This window comes from Balaenoptera borealis, assembly GCF_965194805.1.
Source record: "Balaenoptera borealis genome assembly, chromosome: 15".
Lineage (NCBI taxonomy): Eukaryota > Metazoa > Chordata > Mammalia > Artiodactyla > Balaenopteridae > Balaenoptera > Balaenoptera borealis.
Window position 1 is genome coordinate 5,306,204 of NC_138871.1, and position 26,488 is coordinate 5,332,691.

General features: G+C 49.9%; 1 protein-coding gene across 1 annotated transcript in view; it reads right to left on the bottom strand.

Moving 5' to 3' along the window:
* The window catches only part of IL1R2 (interleukin 1 receptor type 2), a 39,788-nt gene extending 19,561 nt beyond the window's left edge, over nt 1-20,227 (bottom strand). Inside the window, exons 1-3 of the mRNA XM_082357409.1 lie at nt 16,781-20,227; nt 964-1,091; nt 182-440 (exon numbers count right to left, since the gene is read on the bottom strand). Of these exons, the coding sequence (XP_082213535.1) occupies nt 182-440; nt 964-1,091; nt 16,781-16,794 (401 nt within the window). The 5' untranslated portion in view covers nt 16,795-20,227. The remainder of the gene's footprint in view (nt 1-181; nt 441-963; nt 1,092-16,780) is intronic.
* Between the last annotated feature and the right edge of the window lie 6,261 nt (nt 20,228-26,488).

The following is a 26,488-nucleotide window of genomic DNA, read 5'->3' on the forward strand; positions in this document are numbered from 1 at the left end:
CGCCATGAGGACATCTGTGGACACGCTCTCAGGTAGGAGGTATTTCAGTGACAGTGACGCAGACGTAAGGTGGGTTCCCACCTGTGCGCTGGGTTTTGAAATCCAGGTTGTCATGGAAACGCCATGCAAGCATCCATTCCGCAAGGGCCCCCCTTCCCACCCTCATCCCAGAGGGGCTGACCTGACAGTGCAGATGTAGGTGCCAGAGTCCCCCCGCGAGGCTGGCACAATCCAGAGGCCACCGTCCTGGACCCACACTCGCATCTCTTCCTCCCCTGGGACCATCATGGTGGAGTCGTTTCTACGCCATGTCACATTGACGTGGGTGCTAGCAGAGTCCCAGTATGGCACCTGGGGGCACCTCATGGCCACAGGCTCCCCTTCTACCTTGAACCTGGTTTTGGGATGCCTGCCATGAAATTGGCAGCTTCCTGCAGCCACTGAAGGACAAAGAACCCACAGTCAGGCTTTGGGTCCATCCAAGGAAGCCACATGCCCCTGACAACGTGGGGGCCCCATGAACCCCTCCTCTCACAAAGATCTCAAAACTCCCAAATAACAAGGTTAGGGCTACTATCAAGTCCCATCAACATTTTGTGGGAAAAGTTAAATCAGGTTCACATGATGACAAAAAAAAGTTTGGCCTTATTTTTGACTTGTTGATGCCTTATCATTCAGAGTTGATCTTGATTGAGTTCAGCTCAGTTGCAGCAGGTCGTACAGTTAAAATCCAAAAGCACCTTTTGTCAAGGGCAAAAGCAGGGTCTCTTTGGTTTGCTCCTTTGGCAGGAATGACCGATGCCCAGAGCAAGCTCATGCACCAGAGGAGACGGGCAAGAGGAAGACTCCGTCACCTACAAACACCTTGCTTTTTGAGGACAACAGAACCTCCCTAGAGAAGCAACTCCTTTCCCCAGAGAAGCTGCAGGCACGTCCCCTCCAGCTGAAAGAGTCACTTCTTACCCATGTGTTCCTCAGGCTGGATGGTGAAGACAGAGACACACATCATCAACATGGACCAGATGAACATCACTCCCGGCAACTTCTGGAGGACACAGGAAGTGGAGACCGCAGGTCCAGCACCCCACAGCCTAGGGGAGGACATGGAGGAGGGGTCACCAAGAATCACTGACGCCCAAAGAGAGAACCCCTTGAGGATGGTCCCAGGGGTGGGTTCTGGAGGTTTCCCCTGATGACCAAAACCCTTTTGCCTGGATTTTTTAACAAGAAAACTCAAATTTTTGAATTTATTCCTCTACAGCAATTTTCACTGGAATAGGAGTTCTGTCTCTTAAGTGTTTCTCTCTCCTGAAGCGTGCCTTAGCACTCCCCACCCCTCGGCCTGATAGGCTCTTTCCTCACCTAAGGCCACTGCTAGGGTCTGGGCTCAGGCATCACTCTTGGCGAGGTCTTCCCTGACCTTCCCGTAAAGTTGCACCACCTTCGGCCCCAGTGCTCCATGTTTCCTTTGCTGCTCTGTTGCTCTCTATGGCGTTTATCATTAACCATGTCTCTTCTCTCCAGCATGTAAGCTGCATGTGCTCAGGACCCTACTTTATTTTATTCACAGCTGTTTCCCTAACTCCTATTTGTTGAATGAAGGGATGAGTGAATGAATCACCAGAAGTCGAAAGTTCCTTATATTTTACTGGTCAGAGAACTCTTCCTATAATCTTTATGGATTAACTCTTATTTTACATACAATTCTGACATATGCTGAGGGATTCAACATACCCTCTGATGTAGAGCGTCCCCGAGGAAAAAGCAAAATGAGGGCCAAAAAGTGAATAATTTATACAAGCTCACAAAGCATTCCTCCCTACCAAGCCCCCCAAGGCTGGAGTATCAGATGCCTCTGCATCTCCCCGTGGTCCCTCTGCATCTCCCTGTGGTCCCTCCCACGCTTTATCGCAGTTGCCTTTTGTATCACTAGCTGCTGCCACAACACTGCTAACAAGTCAGCCCCAAACTGAATGCCATACGACACCAGTCGTTTGTTCTTGCTCCCAGGTCTGTGTGTCAGATGGAGCTTGGCTGACCTAGATTAGGCTGGGTTAGTCTCGGCTCCAAGCTTCAGGTGGGACCCAAGTCAGCTCCATGGGTGTCTCACCCTCCTTGGACCAGTGACTTCCTGGGAGGTGATCTTCTCATGGGATGGCAAAACTCAAACAATGTGGGCAAAAGCACTCGAGGCCTTGCTTGCTCAGAACTAGCTCACTCTTTTTGGCCCACATTCCGTTGGCCAAAGCAAGACATGTGGCCAAACTGCCATCTGTGGGACCAGGAAATACCCCCACCTGTAGTGGGAGGAGCTGCAAAGTTACACCAGGAGGGGAATGAAGTGGGAGCAATCAGGCCATCCACCACACTGTGACTTGTCTGGTTCCCACGGGTGGGGACGGCCTTGAGGACAGAGGCTGGGTCTTATTCACAGCCTTCGTGGACTACACAGTGCCCAGTTCCAGAAGTTACCAGGGAATGTGTACGACTGAAAGTCTACCAGGGAGTTGGGAGTGATGAGTGAATCCAGAAAAACATCCTTACTGGTACCTCCTCCCCATATCCTTGAAGGAGTCTGACTTTTTCCCTGTTCCTGGCACAGATACAGTCCTGAATGTCTCCAGTAAAACCAGATGGCTCTTAACTGGCCAGGGCAGGGTTGGCAGAAGGAGGAAGTAACCCTTGCACTCTAGTAACCCCCCTCCCCATCAATGGGGAACCATCAGGAGGCAGGGGCTCAGAGCTGCGTCCTGAGCTCCCCCACTGGTGATGAGGCGCAGGGGGTGATGTGGAGGACCTGAGACTTTCCCCTTAGTTGGGTGTCTGCCCCGGGCTGTCTCCCCTAAGCTCTTCCTGCTTCTACAGGGTCCTATCCTTCACGTGTTCCTGAAACGCAGACATTTCCTGTAACTTTAACCCCACCCAAGGTTCACCAGGCCACTTGCTTAGCCTAAAGGTCACACCAACATTGACCACGTTGCTTTGTCCTCTTTGGGCAGGGACTAGCTTATCACGTCCCAACCATACTGGTCCCAGCCAGACTCACAAGTTCTCTAGTAAGGACATGAAAGAAACAGGAGTTAAACACACCACGTGCAATCAATACCACGCATCCAAGTAAATGAATGAAGTCAAAGACGTTGACCCAGGGACCAGTGGAACGGTTACCGCTGCTGTGCTAAATACTGAGCGTTTGTTCCTTCATTTTGCCCCCATGATGTGAATATCTCTCCAAATCTACGGATGATGCAATTGAATAAAGAGGTGAAGTAGCTTGGCCAATATCTCACAGCTAGTACGCGGGGGTTGACGTTTAAACCCAGGATTGGTGATTGCAAAGCCCTTACTCTTCAAAAATATAGTTTCTGTGACAGATGGTGCTAATTTCCTCCTCCAAAGTCGGCTTCCCCGGTAACAGAACTCCTGACTCTTACCTGGGCACCGCCCCATCCACACAAAGACTACATTTCCCATCCTCCCTTGCAACTAGGAGTGGCCACGTGACAAGATTTGGGCCAATGAAATGTCAGTGGAAATGTATGACCCTCCCAAGGTGTCAACCTAAAAGTCTCCTCAAAAAACTTAAAAGTCTCCACTTCAAAGTCGGCCTTGCTGCCGGCTCAGTGTGGATATGGTGGGTGGATTGAGCCACGTGCAGACCACGTGCTTAAGTGGTGGGGTGACCAGAGGAGCCTGGTCCTCAGTGGCTTTGTGGAGCTACCCTCCCCCACCCCGACTGCCTCCTTTTATATGTTAAGGCTTCCTGTCATCCTCACCCCGAATCCCTAATCTCAGGGACCCCAGGGAAGGAGCCCGGCCGGGTTCTGCCACGTGTGGTGTTCCCACTGCTCCTCTTTCTGACGCTCAACTCTTTCAAATAAACCGTTTCTGCCCATTGACCCTGAGAAGGCATCTCAACTCTCCTCGGGTGAAAGCAGCCCCCAAGGCTCAGGCTTAGCCTCTGATTGTGTGAAGGTTTGAAACCACGTTTAAAATCACTCCGACACCAGAGAGTCAGGCTGTGTCCACTCCGGGGCGGCTGCTCGCTGAACTGTCACAAAGCCAGGGAGCTGGGAGGGGCTCCGAGGAATCTCATCCCATCCCTTTCCTTTCAGGTGATGAACGGGAGATGGACTTTAATTAATCCTCTCCTCAAAATCACACATCTGGTTGGGGTAAGGACCCTGATGATTCAACAAGGACCCTGTTCCAGTGGAACGAAATCCTACACTGTTGTTCTCCTCCAGGACCAGCCCCTCCCCATCCACCCCCGAGCCCCACCTGGGCCCCAGCCCCGCCTGGGCTTCCCAATCCCCCCGCCTGGACCCCCAAGTCCCACCTGGGCTTCCCAACCCCCCCGCCTGGACCCCCAAGTCCCGCCTGGGCTTCCCAACCCCCCCGCTGGACCCCCGGCCAAGGCAGTTTTCTCCGTTCTTCTCTGTGGACTTTGGCACAATAGCTGCTTTACTGTGACCTCTTCAGGAAGTGGCTTCAGAGGATTAAACCACAAGCACATGTCAGTGATCGTTTTCAGTAACTGAAACCTCAGCAGCGGGCTGGACCCAGAACTGCCGTAGTCGGTCTTTGCAGGCTCAGAGGGAAAAGTTTGTTTTGCAGAAGTTTGCAAGCAAAATGCTATTTTCCTGCCCTATTTTCTTTAAATGTGTCTTTAAATGACAGGCAATTTGACATTTCTGCTTGAATCTGAGGTGACCTTCTTACTGGAAGAAAGAAGTTTTAAAGGCAGCTCGTTCCAAGTATTTGAGTTACAATTCTGGCTTTATTTTTTCCTTTGTCAAATAACCCCGTTTCCCAGTACTCAGTGTAAGGGCACAGAAGAATAGGAGGCAAAGCAGGGCCAGGCATAAGAAAATGACCAAAAAAATGGTTGAAGAGTTGAAGAAAAGAAAAATAATGCAATAAGGTGGAAAATGCTGATGGCCCAGCCTGAGCCAGGGTTGCCAGTGGCAGGGGGGAGGGGGGAGGGAGGAGGGGAGAGGGAGGGGGAGGGGGAGGGGAGGGGGAGGAGGGGGGAGGGGGAGGGGAGGGGAGGGGAGGAGGGGGGAGGGGGAGGGGAGGGGGAGGGGAGGGCACCTGAGCAGCATCCCCCTCGGCCCTCGCTAAGGCCCAGGTGACAGTACCTGCCTGTGGCCCTGGGTCTGCCTCCTGCTCAAGGGTGGCACATGGAGCCTAAGGGTGTGTAGGTGTTTACTTCACCTTTTAGTTTCATTCTGAACAATTCCAACAGACGAAAAGGTTGCAGGAATAGTATAATAACACGAGTATGTGTCTTACCTCGGTTCACCAATTTTTAACATTTTGCTTTATTCTCATTTTCTCTCTCTGTTTCTTTCTTTCTGTCTGTCTGTTTCTCTCTCTCTCTCTGGGCCCCCGACCCCCTCGTTATCCCCCATCCCTGTGCTTCCCAGAAACTTAGTTCCAAATGCTTTTTATTTTGCTTCAGCTTTGAATTTTAAAAAATTTCCAAGCTTAAGTTTGATGTAAATATTAATTTCCCCATAGGTTCAAGAAGTGGGGCTTGGTCCTCCCAACCCCCTGCCTGGATCCCAGCCCCACCTGGGCCCCCTAGCCCCACCTGGGCCCCAAACACACACACACACACACACACACACACACACACAAACACATTTTCCCCTGAACACCTGAAAGTTTATTGAGAGTAAATAAGTAAGTAAACGATAGCTCCAGAGATAAATCCTCAGGCATTTAAAAGGAGTAAAAATTTGATTCTCTAGTATATTTGAGTCTCTCTCTTCATTCACCCAGAAGATGAAACTTTTCCTTATTTCTATCTTCACCTTGTTCCCAGAAGGTTCCAGGCAACTGCCCATCTCTGAGTCAGGCAGTACAGTCATCCAAAACACAAAAACAAGGGGACAGATCCTGACTCTTAAGGAAGACAAATAACTCTCCAGGCTTATACCTACTGCTGAGTCACATTCAGTTTGCAAAATAGATTCCTAAAAAACTGAACATGTTGTTTCAGGCATGTGGTATAAAACGTTCTGAAACCTATGGGGAAATAAATATTTACATCAAAATTAAGCTTGGATTTTTTTTTTTTTAATTCAAAGCTGAAGCAAAATAAAAAGTATTTGGAACTAAGTCTCTGGGAAGCACAGGATGTTAGGCATTTGAGGGGTAGGGAAGATCCTCTAGCTTCAGATACAGGGAAATACATGACCAGGTTTGAGGCAGATTTTGTTGAAAAATGTACTGGCTCAAAGCCAAAGCAGAACCCTTGAGAGAAGTCCACAAACTATTTTTGTTCTGTAGAAAATAGAGAAGCTAGCACTTTCCCCCCAGAATTAAGGGAATTAGGAGCAGCACAGTGGGACTGTTTCTGGTCTGCACGGCTGTGTCATAACGACAGCACCTGCATGTCCTTGACCCTGATGGGGCGGGGGGGGGGGGTTGGGGGGGGTGGGGACAGAGTCGCTTACTGGAACCCATGGCACAGGAAGACCCATCTTTAGCAGAACCAGGCACTGGGCCACTTGGGCTGAATGTCTTACCAGGGAGAACCTGGTAAGGTTCAGACTTGGCTCCACCAAGGGCAACGCACTCTCTTTCTATTTTACTTTCTGCCAACAAGTGTCTTTCTCTTTAAAATCATCCTTTCCAAATCTACAAACAATAAATGCTGGAGAGGGTGTGGAGAAAAGGGAACCCTCTTGCACTGCTGGTGGGAATGTAAATTGATACAGCCACTATGGAGAACAGTATGGAGGTTCCCTAAAAAACTAAAAATAGAATTACCATACGACCCAGCAATCCCACTACTGGGCATATACCCTGAGAAAACCATAATTCAAAAAGAGTCATGTACCACCATGTTCATTGCAGCACTATTTACAATAGCCAGGACATGGGAGCAACCTAAGTGTCCATCAACAGATGAATGGATAAAGAAGATGTGGCACATATATACAATGGAATATTACTCAGCCATAAAAAGAAACAAAACTGAGTTATTTGTAGTGAGGTGGATGGACCTAGAGACTGTCATACAGAGTGAAGTAAGTCAGAAAGAGAAAAACAAATACCGTATGCTAACACATATATATGGAATCTAAAAAAAAAAAAAAAAAAAAAAGGTTCTGAAAAACCTAGGGGCAGGACAGGAATAAAGACACAGACATAGAGAATGGACTTGAGGACACGGGGAGGGGGAAGGGTAAGCTGGGACGAGGTGAGAGAGTGGCATGGACATATATACACTACCAAACATAAAATAGATAGCTAGTGGGAAGCAGCCGCATAGCACAGGGAGATCAGCTCCGTGCTTTGTGACCACCTAGAGGGGTGGGATAGGCAGGAGGAGAGGGAGACGCAAGAGGGAGGGGATATGGGGATATATGTATATGTATAGCTGATTCACTTTGTTATAAAGCAGAAACTAAAACACCACTGTAAAGCAATTATACTCCATTGAAGATGTTAAAAAAAAAAAATCACCCTTTCCCAATGAACTTATCTACAAAACAGAAATAGAGTCACAGATGTAGAAAACAAACTTATGGTTACCAGGGGGTAAGGAGACGAGAGGGATAAATTGGGGAGATTGGGATTGACATATACACACTACTATCTATAAATAGATAACTAATAAGGACCTACTGTATAGCACAGGGACCTCTGCTCAATACTCTGTAATGACCTCTCAGGGAACAAAATCTAAAAAAGAGTGGATATATGTATACGTATAACTGATTCACTTTGCTGTACACCTGAAACTAACACAACATTGTAAATCAACTATACGTCAACAATATTTTTTTAAATTTTTTTAAATAAAAAATAAATAAAATCACCCTTTCGCTGTCAAACCTTTTGAACTTGACCAACTTCTGCCCCAGGAACCATTAACCAAGAGATTCAGCAAATCAGCCCAGCTCTTCCTCCCTCTCCATCAGGTCCTCCATTCACACCTTGCATTCCCAGTGAGCCCAAGTCATTCAGAGCCCCCGGCACCAAGTCAGGGGCTCAGTCAGATAACCACTGAATTGGATCAACTCACTAGCTTAAGGTCCCATAGCTAGCAACTGGCGAAACCATGACTCAAGACTCCTGAGTTGTCCTGGGTACTGGAGTTTCAGCTCTGTGGGGCTACTCATTGGGTAACGTGAACTAGTATCTGGACGCCCTGTGCTGGCATGGGACAGGAGACTGGTTATGGGCAGATGCACACCCTTTGAAATGAATGTTGCTTTCAACCCTTGTAATCTGAGAGTAATAGATGTCGCAGATATTTGAATTATCAGTTATCCAGAAAACATGACCATCTAAAATATAACACAGATAAAAGAAACCAGGACAAAAAAACTTGAACGGCTGAAAGACAGTCAATAGGATCCTGGCACCAAGTCATGTCTATTTGACTCACAGAAGAAATGTGAAAGTCTCTTTCAGAACCTGTCTCTTTATTCGTATGAATGTGGCTATTGCTTCTCAGAGGGGCAGATCGTATTTTGTAAAGATGGCCACAACGATATCTCCCTATTGTCTTCTGTTATGTGACCAGGCTACTCTGCCATCAAAAGTGGAGTCCAGGGACTTCCCTGGTGGTGCAGTGGTTAAGAATCCGCCTACCAATGCAGGGGACATGGGTTCAATCCCTGGTCGGGGAACTGGATCCCACATACCGTGGGGCAACTAAGCCTGCGCTCTGGCGCCCACGTGCCACAGCTAGAGAGCCCACGCACTGCAACTACTGAGCCTGCGTGCCACAACTAGAGAGAAGCCCGTGCGCTGCAAGGAAGAGCCTGTGCACCGCCATGAAAGATCCCACGTGCCACAACTAAGACCTGACGCAGCCAAAATAAATAAATAAGTATTTTTTAAAAAGGTGGAGTCCAACTTGTCAAGGGGTCCCTTGAATGTGGGCCAACTGTGACTTAAGTCTAACTAACAGAATGGTGTTGAGTGAACACTGAAGCTAAGTCAGAAAAGGCCATGCAGCTTCCACCTGGCTTCCTTGGGATGCTGGCTCTGGGGGATGCCAGTCACCGTGTAAATTGTCCAACTGCCCTGAGACCTGCTTGGAGGGAAGCTACATGTAGGGGGTCAGGCCGACCGTCCCAGCCCAGCCCCAGCCATGCGAGTGAAGCATCTTAGGCTCCCCAGACCGAGTCCACTCACCAGCTGAGTACCACTGATTGATCTCAAGTGAAACACATGGAGCAAAAGAACCGCCTAGCTAAGCCCCTCTCAAATTCATGACCTATGGAGTATGTGAGTTACAATAAAATGTTTGTCATAAGCCACTCAATTCCGGGGCAGTTTGTTATGCAGTGATAGGTGACCAGAATGTTCTATCAGAAGCAGAGAAGAGGTAGCAAATCAGAAAGAGGGAGAGAGCTGATGTGGGAAGACGCACCCACAAAGACGTGGCAGCCAGTTACCCAATAACAGAGGAGAGAAGGAAAACTACTGAGACAGATGCAAGAACCAAAGAGCAGAGCAATCAGAGGCCTTTACGAGCAGACACAAACGGTCCCCTCCACCTCTCTGTGTCCTACTGAGGGTATCCAGGTGTTCCAGCACAAAACAGTTGATGTCCATAATGATTTCCCTGAATCATGAAGAACAGTTTAAATTTTGCACAGGACCTTCTTTCTCGAGGATGTGACAGTGAATAACGTACGTGATGAGGATAACATGCTAATTACCTTCCAGGGTATTACCCTGCTTGTTACCTCTGAGTCTTCAGCCACTATGGCCCCAAGAAAGGGGAAGAGCAAAGGCCTCCTTGGAAAGGAGAGAAGGAAGTGGATATAGGGGATGTCTAAGTAGGGAAAGCGGGTTCTGCCCCCACTTCCGGGCTCAAAACCTGAGTGCAAAGAGACAGAGGGCAGAAGAGAGGGGGAAGCTGAAAGCTGAGGGGCTTTTCCTCTGCTTTCAAATTGGGTCTCTAGAGGAATCCCACCGGGGTAAAGTAAGGAGCCATTACCAAGATGGGGGCTCCAGGGAAGGATGGAGATAATGGCATGGCCTACTTAGGTAGAGGGATGCTAGGGTTAGCTCCCTGCTGGCCTCAGTTCTTTGCCGATGGGGAGGAGATTCAGATCTCCCCTGTGCTTCCAGTGGACAATGGGGGGCTAAACTGAGATCTGAGCTGACATGGGGCTGCCGTGATGGACAGGTGACCTAGAGGCTGCAGGACATTCAGTCCCTAAGGAGCAGTGTGGCCAACTGTGGAAACATGTCTTTACCAGTTGGTAAATAACCACCCACTTAAGCCCTGAACTCTCCACCCTCTACCTTTCCAGGGGATCCCCTGAGATCCTCATGGTAACGCAACATAGGGCAGCACCTGTTCTGACTGGTTGGTACTCCTGCCCTGCGGGTTGGTAAATATTTGGGCTACCACCTGCGCAGGTGGCCAGTCTAAGCCAGGGGAGAAGTGAGGCCACGGCCAAGGGACGCAGAGGACCATGGAGCCAGCAAGGGGCACAGTGGGGCCACATCAGCCATTGCACTGGCTCTGCCTCCCCTGAAAGACCAGACCCCGGCTTTCCCAGCCATGAACCTCAGCAGCAGATGTAGCAGGACACTGCGTGACCAGCCAGGTCCAGGAACATCTCCATGGAAACCAGTGAAGACCCCCCCCCCCAGGCCAGCAAGTGTGGACCAGCCGCCCTCCCCACCATGCCCTGGGGACATGGCTTCCCCAGTTCTCAGACTCCTGGCTAGAAGTAGGTGGCAAAGTCAGAAACTCTAAGCGACTGAGCATCTACCCAAAAGAGACCAAATAAATCCAAGAGAGGCAGAGTTGGACCAGCCTAGGCTGGCAGCTTAAATTCCCCTTTCCTCCGAGAAAGAGGCCTCAGGAGCCAAACGAGATTCTTACTAGAAAAGTTATTAAAGGCACATTTTTGTGACATCGACTTGCAGTGACTACAAATGTGCACCACAATACATATATTTTAGAAATATTTCCTCCCAAACTTAAGTTGTCAGAACAGATGAGATTTTCTTTTTATGCTTTGAAAGATCATCTTTCACTCCCTGGAAAATATGTCCAGCTAGAATGGCTTGTCCTCTGAGGGTCACAGAAGGCACAATTTTCCCCAGCCCTGGGCCCAGCATGGCCACAAGAGCAGATAAAAAAACAAGCCAAGAAAGCCAACCACGATAGGAAACCCAAGCGATTTTGAGCCATAGGGTGTGGGGAAATCCCTGGGCACAAGCAACCCCAGTCATCAGCCTGAAGACATCCCAGATGGACTGGGTTTTCCACAGACCCAGAAAGTCCCATTAAGAAACGCTTTGCTCTTCTCTGGAGCTGGGGGGGGGGGAGCATTTCCCTCTCACACGTGTTCCCTCCGGCTTCTCCCAGGAGGATGCCGGGGCAGCCAGCTTCATCCCTGGTGCAAGGAGAGCATCCTGAAGCTGGCCGATCTGAAATCCTGCTTCCTCCCCAGCAACATGATATGAGAGGCTCAGGTTCCCAACATCTGGACCTGTGATACTTTGGGGTGCACAAAGGATTTCACTTCTCTGCATCCTTGAATTAGGCACGGCCACAAGACTAGTTATCGTGGGAAGGACACGGGAAGGACATAGGTCACCTCCAGGTGTTTCATTTCCGGTACCCCACCCTCCAACCCTCTCTTCTGCCACCCTTGTTCAAGGATGGTGCCTCTGTTGATGGCTGGTGGCCACCCTGATAGGAGACTGAGGTTTACTTCCATCCATGAAGCCACTCCCTCGTTCCTGAACGTCTGTTTTTCCTTCTGTTAAATAGGAGAAACACAGATTTTCCACACCAGCACTTGTGTCACAACAATCTGAGGCAGACAGGTAGTCTGCAAAATTCTCTTTTGAAAATGGCCTCAGGTAGCTGTGAGGGGCCGTCACGGCCTGACACAGCTGCCCCGAGACAGTGACGTGACGTGAGCAAGGTGACGGATTAAGCTACTGAGATGTTGTAGGTTATCGCTGCAGTGTAACCCGGAGGGTACGCACAGCACTCAAAGAGTAGGATAAGGACACTGTGTTCGTTCTCTATTGCCCTGGAGCAAAGGACCGCAAACTCAGTGACTTGAAACCAAGCCCCGTCATTAGCTCACATCACTGTGGGTCCAAGGTCGGCCTCTGCTTGGATGGACTCTGCTCAGGGTCCCACGGGTGGACGTCAAAGCTTGGGGTCCTGTCCCACGTCCCTGGGGCTATGGTAGAATTCAGCTCTTTGGGATTATACAACTGAGGTGCCCACTTTCTTGCTGGCTGTCAGCCAAGGCCACCCTCAGCAACTAGAGGCCACCACCGTTTCCTGCCCCGGGGTCCCCTCCATAAAACGGGACAGTTTGTTTCCTCAGGGCCAATGGACCACCTACTTCACAGCTCTCTGACCTCTTGGCTCTGACCCCCGAACCCTCTTTTAAAGAGCCCGGCTGGTTGTACCAGGAACGCCCAGGATGGTCTTCCTTTTGATTAGCTTCACATCAACTGACCGGGGACCTAAAATACATCTGCAAAATGCCCTCGCCTTTGCTGTATAAGGTAACATAATCATGGGAATGACATCCCATCATGTTTATATGACCCACCCTCATTCAAGGGGAGACGGCTGCACAAGGCATGCTCAGTGGGGGGCACCTTAGAATTCTGCCAACCGCAGACAGTTAAGAAAACATGCTGATGAATACTAGCTCTAGAAAATTTAGGACACGTCCAAAGCCATACATTGACTTCCTTGCTCCCAAATAAGAAAACCTCGTCTCGAATATTCTAAAGACTGCCTACTCAAAGTGTGGTCCCTGGACCAGCATCATGGACATCACTTGTGAGAAATGCAACATCTCAGGCCCCACCCCAGAACTAGGGAATCAGAATCATCTGCCTTTTAACAAGACTCCCTGGTGATTTGAAAGGCATTGATCGTAAGGACTGGCTCATCCTTAAATGAAGTAGGCAGACACCCACATGGATTAAGAGCAGAGACAATATTAAATCCCTGTACCCGGGTCACCCCAGCCCTTTCAGAGTGGTTTCTGAAATTGTGAGGTCAGAACCTCATAATCTGATGATGATGATGATGATGATGGTGAGGATGGTGATGATACTGAGGTTGGTGATGATGGTGAGGAAGGTGATGATACTGAGGATGGTGATGATGGTGAGGAAGGTGATGATGGTGAGGAAGGTGATGATGGTGAGGAAGGTGATGATGGTGAGGATGGTGATGATACTGAGGACGGTGATGATGGTGAGGAAGGTGATGATACTGAGGTTGGTGATGATGGTGAGGATGGTGATGATACTGAGGATGGTGATGATGGTGAGGATGGTGATGATACTGAGGATGGTGATGATGGTGAGGAAGGTGATGATACTGAGGATGGTGATGATGGTGAGGATATTGAGGATGGTGGTGATAACTAACACTGATTGAACATCCACCATGTGTCAGGCACTGGGCAAAGTCTTGACATGTAGGATTTCTTTTAATTTTCCCAATACTTTACAAACTAGATATTATTATTTTCGTTTTAGAGATAAAGACACTGAGGCTCACAGAAGTTAAATAACTCCTCCAAGGAAATACAAAAAGAAGTGATGGGGCCAGGACTTGGCCCTCATCCCTTTAACCTAGGGGTGATGTGATCAGATTGTCACAAATAGTCAAAGCTAATCTGGGAATCACAAACTGGGGATCACAGGCCTGTTCAACTTGTGGATATGCATTTTTTCAGCTTGAGTGGTGGTGTTATTTTTCATTGATTGTCTTTTCCGAGGGACAAACTGATTCCAGTGGGTCATAGGCCCTGTCACTCACAGCCTGACGGATTTGACTTACTGCCTGGCCCCTGAATACAGTCAGGTTAGCAATCCCCAATTAAGCCCAAGCATTTGTAAATTTCCTCTTGACATTTCAGAAATTCTTTTCCAGAAATTATTTAAAATAGCAAAGAACCCCTGCTCTCTAATCCATCCATTTCATCAGATGAATGAAACTAACGTCCAGAAACAAACTTATATATCCAAGTCACATAGCAAGATAATATCCTGGTTTTAAACTGGCCTCTTTTGGCCCACAATCAAGTGCCACAATAATTTACCTCGTGTGTTTAGGGAATTATTTATGCCTAAAATGAAACAGAGGTTCTTAACTAACGTATGCTCCAGAAACGTTTAGATGGAGTTTCATACAGATTCTCATGCTACTGATAAGTCAAATGCCCATTTGTCTAATGAGAATCATCAGACACATGACAGGTTTAGAACACACACTCTGAAGGGAGAAATAAGAAGTCCCTAAATAGTTTATATAAGTGGAACGGTGAGGAGCATAAGAGGTAGAATAGAGCAGTGGATCCCAGCCTTAGCTGCACATCAGAACTGCCTGGGAAGCTTTAAAAACTACTGCTGCCTGGGCCCCAACCCCCCCAAGTTCCTGATGTAATTGGTCCCAGGTACGGAGATTTTTTTTAAAGCTCTCCAGGTGATTTTAATGCTCAACCAGGTTAAGAACACTGGAGCAGGGATTCTAAGATGCTGGAAGACCAACACCATCCCCATCACTATTTTTCCTGTGACCCCACTGGGTTTGGCTCATCAGCTGATCACAGAAGCTTCCATATCCCTTTCATCTTTTTGCTGCCTTCTTCCTCCCTTCCTTAAGCAGCAGTCCTTCGTGGGTGGAGAACAAAATTGGTAGGAAACTGAGATCTAGTTTCAGACTCTGAGGTACTCACTTGTTCCTGCTGATTTGCTTCTGGACATGAAACCTCCTCTCAGCTCCGAAGGAAGTGTTTCTCCCAGACCAGTAGCCTCATAATCACCTGGGAACTCATTCAAAGTGCAAGTCCTCAGCCCCTTCCTGCCCTACATCTACTGAATCCAAAATTCCGAGTGGGCTCAGCAACGCGTTTTAATAAATCCTTCAGGTGACGATGAAGCAGGCTGAAGTTTGAGAACCAATGGTTGAAGACACTGTCATGATCAAGTGTCCCCATATAGAGAGCAGGTGACAGTGACATAAAAAGACCACCCGAAACTACACTATATACTTGCGCTACTTCAGCCATGTTGTCACTAGACTCTGCTATCCTAGGGGCTGTGCGTCATCACTCAGGTGTCGATTGTCAAACAATTGGGCTTTGAAGGTGCGGTAGGAGTGGGGATATTCAGGGTAAGGGCTGTGGCAGGTGTGGAAAGGTGGGGGGGGGGCGTCCCGGGCTGGCTGGGAACAAATGGTGCGGGGACCATCCTCACAGCCCCCTGAGCCCGACCAAGCTCCCTTTCTTGCCTGTTACGATAACCAGACAGGCTAAAAAGTGGAACATACAATTAAAATATGGGCAAGACTGTGATGAGGTTTGAGGGGAAGTGCCCCTTCTACCGTGCACGCAGGAGGAGACCCCCTTTTCGAGCTGGTGAAGAGGGACCCCCGCTCTCTTGGGGAGGTGGAGCTCAGGGAAGGGTGAGCTGGGGGGTACGGAATGGGCTGCCGGGAGGGATGCCCCAGCATCCCACCGCTGACATCGAGCTGCCGGAGGGACGCAGAAGGTCAAGTCGCTCAACTGCCTCAGTTTACAGGAGGAAATTCAGAAGGATGACAAGCCCCAACTAGCATCACACGGCATTAGAGGCAGAGTGGGACCAGGGGCTCCTGAGGGAGCTGGGCGCCGGGAAGAGGAAAGGCCTCCAAAGGGGAGTGGGATTCGAGAGGGAGGACGTCTAATACAGAGAGCAAGCTTTTTTTTTTTTTCGGTCGTACCACGCGGCATGTGGGATCTTAGTTCCCCGACCAGGGATCGAACCCACACCCCCTGCGTTGGAAGTGCAGAATCTTAACCACTGGACCGTTTAGGTAGCACCCCCTTGTGCCCAGCACCGTGCTAAAGCTCCACGTGATTCAGATTCATATACCCTTCCCTCCACCTGTGATCCTCACCATCAGCATCACAATTTACAGATGGGGAGACCGAGGCGCTGGGAGGGTGAAAATAAACTGCATGGGTTACTTAGTTATAATCGAGGGTAAAAATGAGTTTTTTAAAGAATCGCACCCAGTTTTATTATTACTTCACAGGAATGAAGCAAGGGATAAAGATAAGCTTAACACTTCCTGGCTACTGATTACTGGTGAGCTGCTGGCCACTGGGTGGACCATCTCTATTCAGTGATACTTATTCAATGGAGAACAGGATTTTTAAAAGACAGTTACTATAGGAACAGGTGCGTGACATCACACAGCCAGTAACAGGCACAGCTGGACTTGAACCCGGACGCTTTAGCCTCTGGGACTCACACTTCGCGACACTCTGCCTGCTACTCCTCCAAGGTGGCCGTGAGGGTTGGTGATCAGCCAACACGGAGACCTCAGGCATTAGAAACGTTACTCATACTTTAGAAAGCATCCCATGATCCTTCCAAAGAGGAAAGCCTCTAAACTCAGTGTAAGTCTCAGAGGCACAGCCTCCCCTGAGCTGGACACAAACCCTCTCAGCAATTCCTTTCCTCTTACTGATTCCACAGCAGTTTTGCCGGTCACTTCCAATCATAGAAGGTCCTTAGAAATCCTCCAATCCAGCCCCTTTTTTGACAGATAAAGAAACTGAAGCCCCAAAAGGTCAAGGTCACTTTCACACAGGTGAAGAAGGTCACAGAGATGAGGAAAGTCACATGGAGGAGGCACCTGGGGTCTGGAGACATCAGGAAAGCCTCCTGAGGTGCCCTCCAGAAGTGATGGAGCCCAGGTGTCCTGACTCCCAGGTCAGTCGCCCTCCCTTCCCTTCTCCCCTCTTACCTGCAGCTCTGCATCGTTTGCCTGGTGCTTGTCTCCTGGGATGGCTGCCAGGCTTTTCACCTTCAGTGGGAGCTCAGCGGTCTGGCAGGAATTTATATTCTCATTGTCCAGGGATTTCCTAATCGGGCTTGTGTCACTCCTCCAACTGGGTGGCTGTGAACACACCTTTTCCCTCCTCACTGGGAGCGCCGTCCCGGCTGTAGCGCGGGTGCATGATCACTCAGATGCGGAAGTGGCCAAGGAAACTCTGTGTAAGTTTCCCTATTTCTTGTGACTCGCTAAAAGTTACGTACTTCCAGCTGCGAGGTGGTTTTAAAGTGATGTGTATTTTGCCCAACCACGGCCCCATTAAAGACAAAAGGAGGACTCTGGGGCTTTAACCAGCGAGGTATGTGCTGTTTCCCCCATGAAGTCCTTCTAGGGTTAGAAGAGCCCCATTGCCAGTCTTACGTGATGTTTAGTTGTTAGCAAAGGAAGGGGGTGACTCTCTAAGTATTTATTATAGTGTGTGGGATTTGGCTAACTGAATAGAGATGGAAGTTCATGTCTGTACAAAACCAGTGTCTCCCAACCGCCCAGCAGCCCCAAAGGTGATAATGAATGTGCCTCTCCCCTCAGGGAGCTCCCCGTGGAGCTAGAGAGGACGGAGCCCCGGGGGTGAGCCTGGACCCCTGCTGTTGGATGGAAAGGAAGGACTTTTCCAAATGTCCTTAAAAATCTCTGTTACTAACCTTAATGACATCTTCTGTCTGATTTATTCAGGTACTGAGGCTCTTACAGGTGAAAAGGCAGATACAGAAACCTTTTTAGAGAAATCTTAGGAATTTCCTACCCAGAGCAAATGGCTCACAGTCAAAAGGGCCCACCGGCATTAGTTTTATCCTTTTGCTAACAAGGAAGGTAACTCGCAGGGGTCACAACTCAGGTGGATAAATAATATCTGTGAAAAACAATGTTGGAGCAAGATGGAAAGTTAGAGATGGTCAAATCCATTCTCCAGTTTAAAGGAGATAAAATTGAGGTCCAGGCACATAGGGGGACCACAGGTGAGTTCACTGGATTAATTGAGTGTGTGTATAACTTCATGATGGGGTTCTTATGGAAGCTGGAAATACCCCCAAAAGGAGTTTATTGGGCAAAGAGTAAATGTTACCTTGTATCTGTGTTTATTCTTTTTCCAAGGACCAGTTGAAGGGGGAATATTTGTTTCTGTTCCATAATTTTGACATGGTAAAATTGAAGTGAGCTATACATTTGGGGTCAAGCCAAGGAAGTTTCAAGGGTGTGAATTCACCCGAGCAGGTAAATCTCACCAGATACCATCGTCATCCCAGGATGAAGGGCATGTCAATAACTGAGTCCTCTCCACACCGTCTCTGTAGTCCGCCAAACACATTAATCCAGCTGACCCGCCTTGGTTGAGATCCTAGTCGCTAAATAGCATAGGACAGCCCACGTTAATAGAGCCAAAGAAAGGAAGTGAAATCGTGCAATGTGCCTTTGGCCATGCTGAAGGGTAACTGCTGATCTTGTGATCCGTAAAGAGTAATTTACAGAACCTCAGCTTTTTCTGTGGGAAACCTTGATCCTCAAGCCACAAGGTTTGAATCGTCCTTTCAAAAACTAATGCCTCAGACTCACAGCCACCGGAGAACAAGTCCCCCGGCCTGCAGCAGTGCAGGCTGACCTCGGTTTACTGGGCTTTGCTTTATTGCGCTTTGCAGATACTGCATTTATTACACACTGAAGGTTTGTGGCAACCTTGCTCTTTGCAAGCCTATTGGCGTCACTTTTCCAATAGCGTTTGCTCACTTCGTGTCTGTTTCACATTTTGGTAATTCTCCAAATACTTCAAACATTTTCATTATTACTATATTTGTGATGATGATCTGTGATCTTTGACATGATTGCAGAAAGGTTATGACACACTGAAGGCTCAGATGATGGTTAGCATTTTTTAGCAATAAAGTATTTTTTAATTAAGGTATGTACTTTTTTACACATAATGCTATTGCATGCTTAATAGGTTACAGTAGAGGGTAAACATAACTTTTCTTTTTAATTAATTAATTTATTTATTTATGGCTGTGTTGGGTCTTCGTTTCTGTGCTAGGGCTTTCTCTAGTTGTGGCAAGCGGGGGCCACTCTTCATCACGGTGCGCGGGCCTCTCACTACCGCAGCCTCTCTTGTTGCGGGGCACAGGCTCCAGACGCACAGGCTCAGTAATCGTGGCTCACAGGCCCAGTTGCTCCGCGGCATGTGGGATCTTCCCAGACCAGGGCTCGAACCCGTGCCCCCTGCATTGGCAGGCAGATTCTCAACCACTGCGCCACCAGGGAAGCCCCAAACATAACTTTTATATACATGGGGAAACCAAAAAATCCACGTGACTCATTTTATTGCGATATTCGCATTATTGTGGTGGTCTGGAACCGATCCTGCAATATCTCCAGGGCTACATTTTCTGCATCCTCCTTCCCCTCCAGGGCCTACACTGACCTGTTCCCACTGTCACCAGTGCCACCAATTGGTTCAATTTCTCCACCAACTGATGGGAAATAAACAAGGCACAGAATGTTCCGTGGTATCTCGAAATCCTCTGAGGTTTGAGGTGAAGGTCACTCAGGATGTCTATTGCAAGGGTTGAAGCAATAAGTCTTTGTTTTTTAGACTCAGGAGGACTTTTCAAAGTCTGTTCTGGTTCAGAAATCAGCAGCATCCTCTGAAAACCCTGTGGCAAGATTTCCACCCCCTTTCCTTCCTTGTGCTGTGGAGGCAGAGGGTGTGGGAGGTGAGACGGGAGTTGGCGGCCAGGACGGCGTGGGTTGGCCACTACGCCATGTATTACAGTGCGGGCTATTTGTCCCTCGTTTTATGGAATAGCCTCTGTCTTATTATCCCCATAAGCCCACTCATAACTTATCAGATCAGAGTTCTTTCATTTTGATTCAAGAAAATATGGTCATCGAACCTATAGGATCAATTTAGCAATCAGACCCCATAAAACTGAAAATTCTAAGGCCTGCTCTCATCAACAGGACAATTACAGAAAAAAACTTGGTCTTATTCACGGAGGCAGGACAAAAATCATTCCCTTCTCATAAATAACTTACAAATTAGCAAACTAAAAAGGAAAATATCTACCACAAATGGGCTTCAGTCTCCTCAGCTGTAAAAAGAGAGGGCTGAGGTCAATGAGTTCTGTATCAGTTTCCTTTTGCTGCTGTAACAAATTACCACCAACAACGGCTTAAAACAATACCACTTGATCCTCTTACAGTTCTGGAGGTCAGAAGTCTGACATGGTCTCAAGGGGCTACAGTCAAGGTGTTGGCAGTGCTGAGGTCCTGCTGAAGGCTCCAGGGGACAATCCTTCTCTTACCTTTTCCACGTCCTAGAGGTTGTCCTCAATTCCTTGACTGCGGCCCCCAGCACACTGCCCTTTCCCCACCGCCCACCCGCTTCCATCAGCACGTGGCCTTTTTTCTTTGACCTTCTTGCCTCCCTCCTAGGAGGACTCTTGTGACTCTATGTGGGGCCCACCTGAATAATCCAGGATAATCTTCCCACCTGAAAATCCACAACTTAATCACGCCTGTAAAATCCCTTTTGCCGTATAAGGTACCAAAACCATAGGTTCCAGGAAGGAGTTTGGTGTGCTTAGGGGACGATCATTCAGCCTGGACAAGCTCGAAGATTCCTTTCCCGTTCTCAGAGTCTGTGCCTGACGATGTTACAGAGTGTAGGGAATGGGTCTGCGTAAGTGTGGCCTGGAAGAGAGCAGTGCCCATCACACCTAAAGGCCAAGGCTGTCTAGACGGCGTGGTGTAGAGAGCATGCACAGAGCGTTCGAGGGTGCAGGAGACATTTTGCTTTGTATTCAGTTCTTTCCAGCGCCTCCCTGGCTTCCTCCTCCTAACCTTGGTTCCAGTGAGAGACACCCGAAGGGATGAGAACGCCAACGGCCACTGCCCACTCTCCTCCCATCCTGCCCACAGGGCCCGGAGCGTGGACAGAGGTCAGCTGGACGCTGGGCCCGTGTCATGCCTACAGCCCCTCCCCAGGGCACCCAGGCCCGACTGCCTCCCCACCGAAGGCCGCAGAGCTCCCCATTCCCCCCCCCACACACACACACCGTTGCATCCTGCATCCACAAACCAAGCCCTCCCTCTGCCGTGGGCTCCGGAGACTTCAGCAGGCTGCTCTGATTCGAGGTCCACTGTCCCTCTCTGTGCCCCTGCTTCCCTCTGCCTTACCCTCCACCTCTGGGCCGGGGACATGGGGCCGGCACTGGGGACGTGGCCCGTCCAGAAGAACAAACCTAGAAGCCGACCTCCCAGGGCACTGCCAGGCTGCTCGTGGAGGTGGGGCCACGCTCTCCATGGGTGGGAGGGGTGTAGAGACATTCCATTCCTTTAGAACCAGAAAGAGCAACAATTCCTTGTCCTAGAGATTTGATTTCTATAAGAGGCACCGCAAGGATTATTCACCCCGATATTACTCTGCTGCTGAGAACCAGCCGCGTGTCCACTCACCGAGGGTGGGCAGGAAGACATGCCCACCAACAGTCCCCGCAGCTTCCCGTCTATCCAGACGGAGAGAGAAGTTTCCAGATCTGGCCGCCGTCCCCACACCTCCCACCTCCTCCGGCCCTGATACCCCTCCAGCTTCTACAGAGCCCCTGCCCCCAGCTTCCACTGAGTCACGGGATGGTTCTCTGCTTTCTAATAATCTCAGTGACACACAGAACATTTGCTCAGCTGACCCCCAAGCGCCATGCTTCTGGGAAGCAGTGATGGTGCCTGAATCACCCCGCCAGGCCCCAGATGCACCCATGGCCTTCTCATCCGTGTGTCATGTAATGTAAAAAACCCCACCTGGGCTCGGGCACCTGCCAGCTCTCCCGACAGGCATGCAGACTTCAGGCTGAGCCGCCTCTGATTTGTCATCTTCAAAACACTCCAGGCCCCCAGGGCAGGCGGTCACGGGCGGGCTCCACAGGATTTGGCAGCTGGACTGAGGGCCTCGGGTGAAGTGAATCACAAAGAAGATCCAGGTTCCTCAATGTCCCTTCAGGGTCTGGCGCTCCAACTTTCACAGGAGATGCCATTCCGTGCCGTTCCCGGTCAGCCCACCTCACCCAGCACTCCCGGAGCTATTACACTTGCCCCAGGGGGCCTGTGTGGGATCAGTGACCTCACACGGCTGTAGCTGGCCTCAGTTCATGAACCGTGAGCAAGGGACCCCCCCACCGAGAGGAAAAGGAAGGGGACAGTCACCCCTAAGGTGGCATGGGAGAGACCGGCTGAACCTGGAGGACAAGGGGCAGTGACACACCAATGCATAGTTTATGGACTGGACAGTGCTTTTAGGAAAGACACTTTAAGATGGATCTGAAGTTCAGAGCCAAGACCTCCCCTTTACTCCGCAAACCGCCCTGGATTAACCAAGTCTTTTATTAAGCACGTCTGGGTTCTAGCTTTGACATCTGGGGCCTCGCTGACCCCTCCAAGGACTAGCCAGTTCCTAGAGATACCAAACGACTCACCCCTAAGTGTGCCTCTCAAATACAAACCAACCAGCCCGGAGCCCACACCCCAGCCGCCCTCAACTGTGTCCACTTCCATGCGTACAGTTCCCCATTTGGGGGGTCCATTTCCCCCCCAGTTAGAACGCCTTTAGAAGCATTCCCATCTCCTTTGGGTTGAGAAAAGCGGATAAAAACAATTTTTTCTACATCCTGTCGGGGCGAACCCAGAGCTCAGCAAAGGGCAGACCAGTCAAGAGGGCAAAGCAAGAGCCCCCCAGCTGGAGAAACGGGGGAGGCGGAGCAGCAGGCGCAGGAAGCAGAAAGCCCTGGGTCAGCGAGAATCAGGGTGGCTGTGACAGCGCCCTGGGGCAGCAGTTCTCAAAGTGTGGCCCGGACGACAGCAGCGCTTCCTGGCAGCTCGTTAGAAATGCAGATTCCGGGACTTCCCTGGCGGTCCAGTGGTTAGGACTCCGAGCTTCCAGTGCAGGGGGCACGGGTTAGATCCCTGGTCGGGGAACTAAGATCCTGTGTGCCGCACGGCACATCTCCCCCCCACCAAAAGAAGAAATGCAGATTCTAAGCTCCCACCTCAGAGCACTGAGTCAGAAACTAGAGGAGGAGCCAAACAACTGGGGTCTGAGAAGCCCCCCAGCCCCAGATGACTCTGATGTGGACAAAACGTGAGAAGAGCTATCCCAGTGGTTCTCACCTCTGAGGGTCCATGAGAGGCGTCTGACAAATACCCACGCCAGGCCACTCTCTCACCAGTGAGACCTGGGGAGTACAGGTGGGAGCAATGGGGCTGGCTCAGGCAATACTCTCAAGTTCCCCTGTGGTCTCTGGGCCGCCTGCCAGCATTGAGAGCCGCTGCCTGAGGCCTTGGGCCGCTCACCTCCTCCAGGGCCATGTCTTTGGCTGCCGCAGGGAGAAAACACAAACAAGTAAGAAAATTCCAAGGCTCACTCACAGAGGACAGGTCCTAAGGAAGACACAGGTGAGGCCTGGGGTTGCCAGGCTTCATCAAAGGGGCCTCGCAGACAACTGAGCTTCCAGATCTAATGGCCAGCAACTACTCAGGTCAACCAGGGGAAGTGACTTCAGCTCACAGCAACCAAGCTCAGAAAAGACCAAGGTCTGGGTCGGCACCCCTTTCATTCATATTCATTTCTCTAATATATTTTTGAAAACCTGCCCCAAGAACTCACATTCTAGTGGAGGAAAATGACAAAAATAAAGAAGTAAACAAAGGAGTGTCAATTTACAACAAGCGAGATGCTGGGTAACCAATAACCGATGCTAAGGTCTTCTGCACAGGAGAATTCCCTCCGCGAGGTAGAGTCAAAGGTCAATTCTTACTGGATTCAGTCTGGCAGTCGGCATTTATCTGTTCCCACCCGCAGAGTCTGCGGCACCTCGCCTTGGGATGTCTCAGGCTTGATCTGGCTACATTAACGCAGTAAAAGTAGGGGCGTCAATAGTGCTGGCAATTGAAACAGGACTAGGGTGAAGTTTGTTCTGATTCCATCTGTATCCAAAAGGCTTGCCAAGTAAAAAACAAACACAATTACAGCAAATACATGTTATTAACTTAGGAAAAATAGTCACGTACCATAAAGCGATGATGCATTGATAACATTGATAATTATTTCTCTATTCAGAACACTCTGTTAGCCTGGATTCATTTCCAGAGTGTACTTGACAGACTTCCAACGGCTTTAAATACATGCCTTCTCCCACAACTTCAAGCTCATCTCCTTCTCAAAACAATGACTGAGAATCAAGTAGGGCAGTAAATGGTCTCCTACCTGAATCACGGGTTCATGCCTTTCTTTCCAGCGTCTGGATGGAGAAGCAAGACCCCCTTCCCAAATGCCCCAAGGAAGCACTCCTCACCCCGCCAACGGCTCAAGAGGCTGATGACCCACAGTCCTCCTGACCACTCTCCCAGTGACTAAGAAGACAATGTTAGGATCACACACGGGCAGACACGCCCCCCTGGCCTACCCTCCTGGGCCTATACCCAGAGGAGTCAGCCCAGGAAGGGGTGCAGAGGAATTCCACCTCCAGACTTTACGATAGCCCCGGCTGAGGGGGGAGAGGAATCCACCGGGTTCTGTAGGATTCAATCAATCCGCTATTCATCCTCTGGGACTCTTAGAACCCCAGGGGCTCCACAGCCCCAAGTTCTGGCTCCTCCAGACCCTGAAAGACAGGAGGCAGCTGGACCATTCTAACAAGACCTGAGGAGCTGCCCAAGTTTTGGGGCCATCTTGGGCCAAATTCTAGTGGAACTAAGCAAAGTATGCATTGGGGCTTGTTTGGTCAGAACACCGTGGGTTTTGTCCTTGTTCTTGGGTATCCATGGACCCACAGGTTGTTGGAGTGGGAAGAGGCTTGGGGCCCCCCAGGGCACCCCCTCCCTTTGTAGATGAGGAAGCCCTGGTGGTGGGATTTCACCAGGTTAAAGACTAAGGGCTGAAGCCCTCCCCTGCTCTCCGATGAGTATCCAAGCCTCGCCAGCTTAGACAATTCTTTGAAAAAGCAGAAGGAGAAAGTCATTTTCCAGACCAGGCTCTGTGGTCTCCAGGTGCAATCAGCCACACAGGGTGATGCTGGTCTCCCCGCCGGCCTCCCCCAGAGCCATCTCTGGGTCCAGACCGAGTTTGGTTCCTAATCCAACTTACCACACCCTCGGTAAGCGTCTACACCTCCTGCATTTCTGCAACTGTGAGGAGTGGGTCATGATAAGAGCCGCTCTCTCTCCCAGAGCACCTACTAAGCGCCTGACTCTATTCCAAGCACTTTATTTACATATTCACTTATTTAATCATCCCAACAGTCCTATGAGGTAAGTATTACGATGTATCAGCCGCCCTGTTCTGCAGATAAAGAAACTGAGGTATGCAGATGTCAAATAACTTGTCGAAAGAGCGCAGGTTAGGGGTTGAATTCTCTTTTTCCAAAAAGACATGTTGGAGTCCCAACTCCCTCCCCCAACTCCTCAGAATGTGACCTTAGCTGAAAACTGCATCTTTACCGAGGCAACCAAGTTAAAACGAGGTCATTAGGGTGGGCCCTAATCCAATATGATTGGCGTCCTTATAAAAAGGAGAAATTTGGACACAGAGATGGACACACAAGAGGGACGGCAACGTGAAGACACACAAGTAGGAGACAGCTGTGTGAGTGCAATGACGCACCTACAAGCTGAGGGACGCCAAGGATGGCTGGTGACACCAGAAGCCGGAAGAGGCAAAGAAGCTTGCTCCCCTGGAGTCACCAGAGGGAGCTTGAGCCTGTGGACACCCTGACCTGCGACTTCCAGCCGCCAGAACTGTGACACTGTTCATTGCTGTCGCTCTAAACCAGCCGAGAGCAGTAGCTCATGTTGGAGCAGAGCCTCCACCTTGGGCCCTGTGGTTCCGGAGCCCATGATCCCGTCCCCACCGCCCAGGGAGGCTGGGAGGGCAGCTGCCACTTCAGCACCAAGAGGGACACGGCATGACCCTCGTGCCTGGGGGTGGAGGTGGTAGCTGAGCACTCCACCGAGAGGGGATCAGCAACGTGGATCTGACGGCCATCCACATCCTCAGAAGATTAAAATACACCAAGAAAGACGGCAAACATCTCCAACAAGACTGAAACCATCCTCTAACTTCCCAGCATGTAGCAACAGAACCCTTCGCTCCAGAATGTCATGTCCCTGCAGAAATGGGACGGGTTTGTTTACCGTCTTCTTTTGCTAACCCGTATTTCACACGGATGGTTGAGCCTATCACATTCCATCAAGAAGCGAACTGCTTTGTTACTCTTGCCAAAGGGGAATGAGGCCAAAGGCAAAATGCCTTCCGAGGACGGGTAGGTGAGAGGCCCTCTCCAAACCCGCTCCCTCACGCCTGGTCGCCCTCCAGGGTCGACGCCGGGTCCCAGGCTCAGCACAGCACAGTGGTGGGTGCCAGACAGAAGCTCAGCCCCCGCCCTGCCCCGGGGGTAGAGTCTGCACCCTGACCCTCAACAGCATTAGAGATAAAGGGGAGGATGCTCAAGGTTGGGGAAGCCTGGAGCAGTGTCAGTCACTAACCCCACCGAGTCTAATGCACATTTACTAAGAGTTCAAGGAGCTGAGACAAAGGTGACCACGATTCTCTGCTCATTAGTGGCCTGGGCCCGTTTCCTC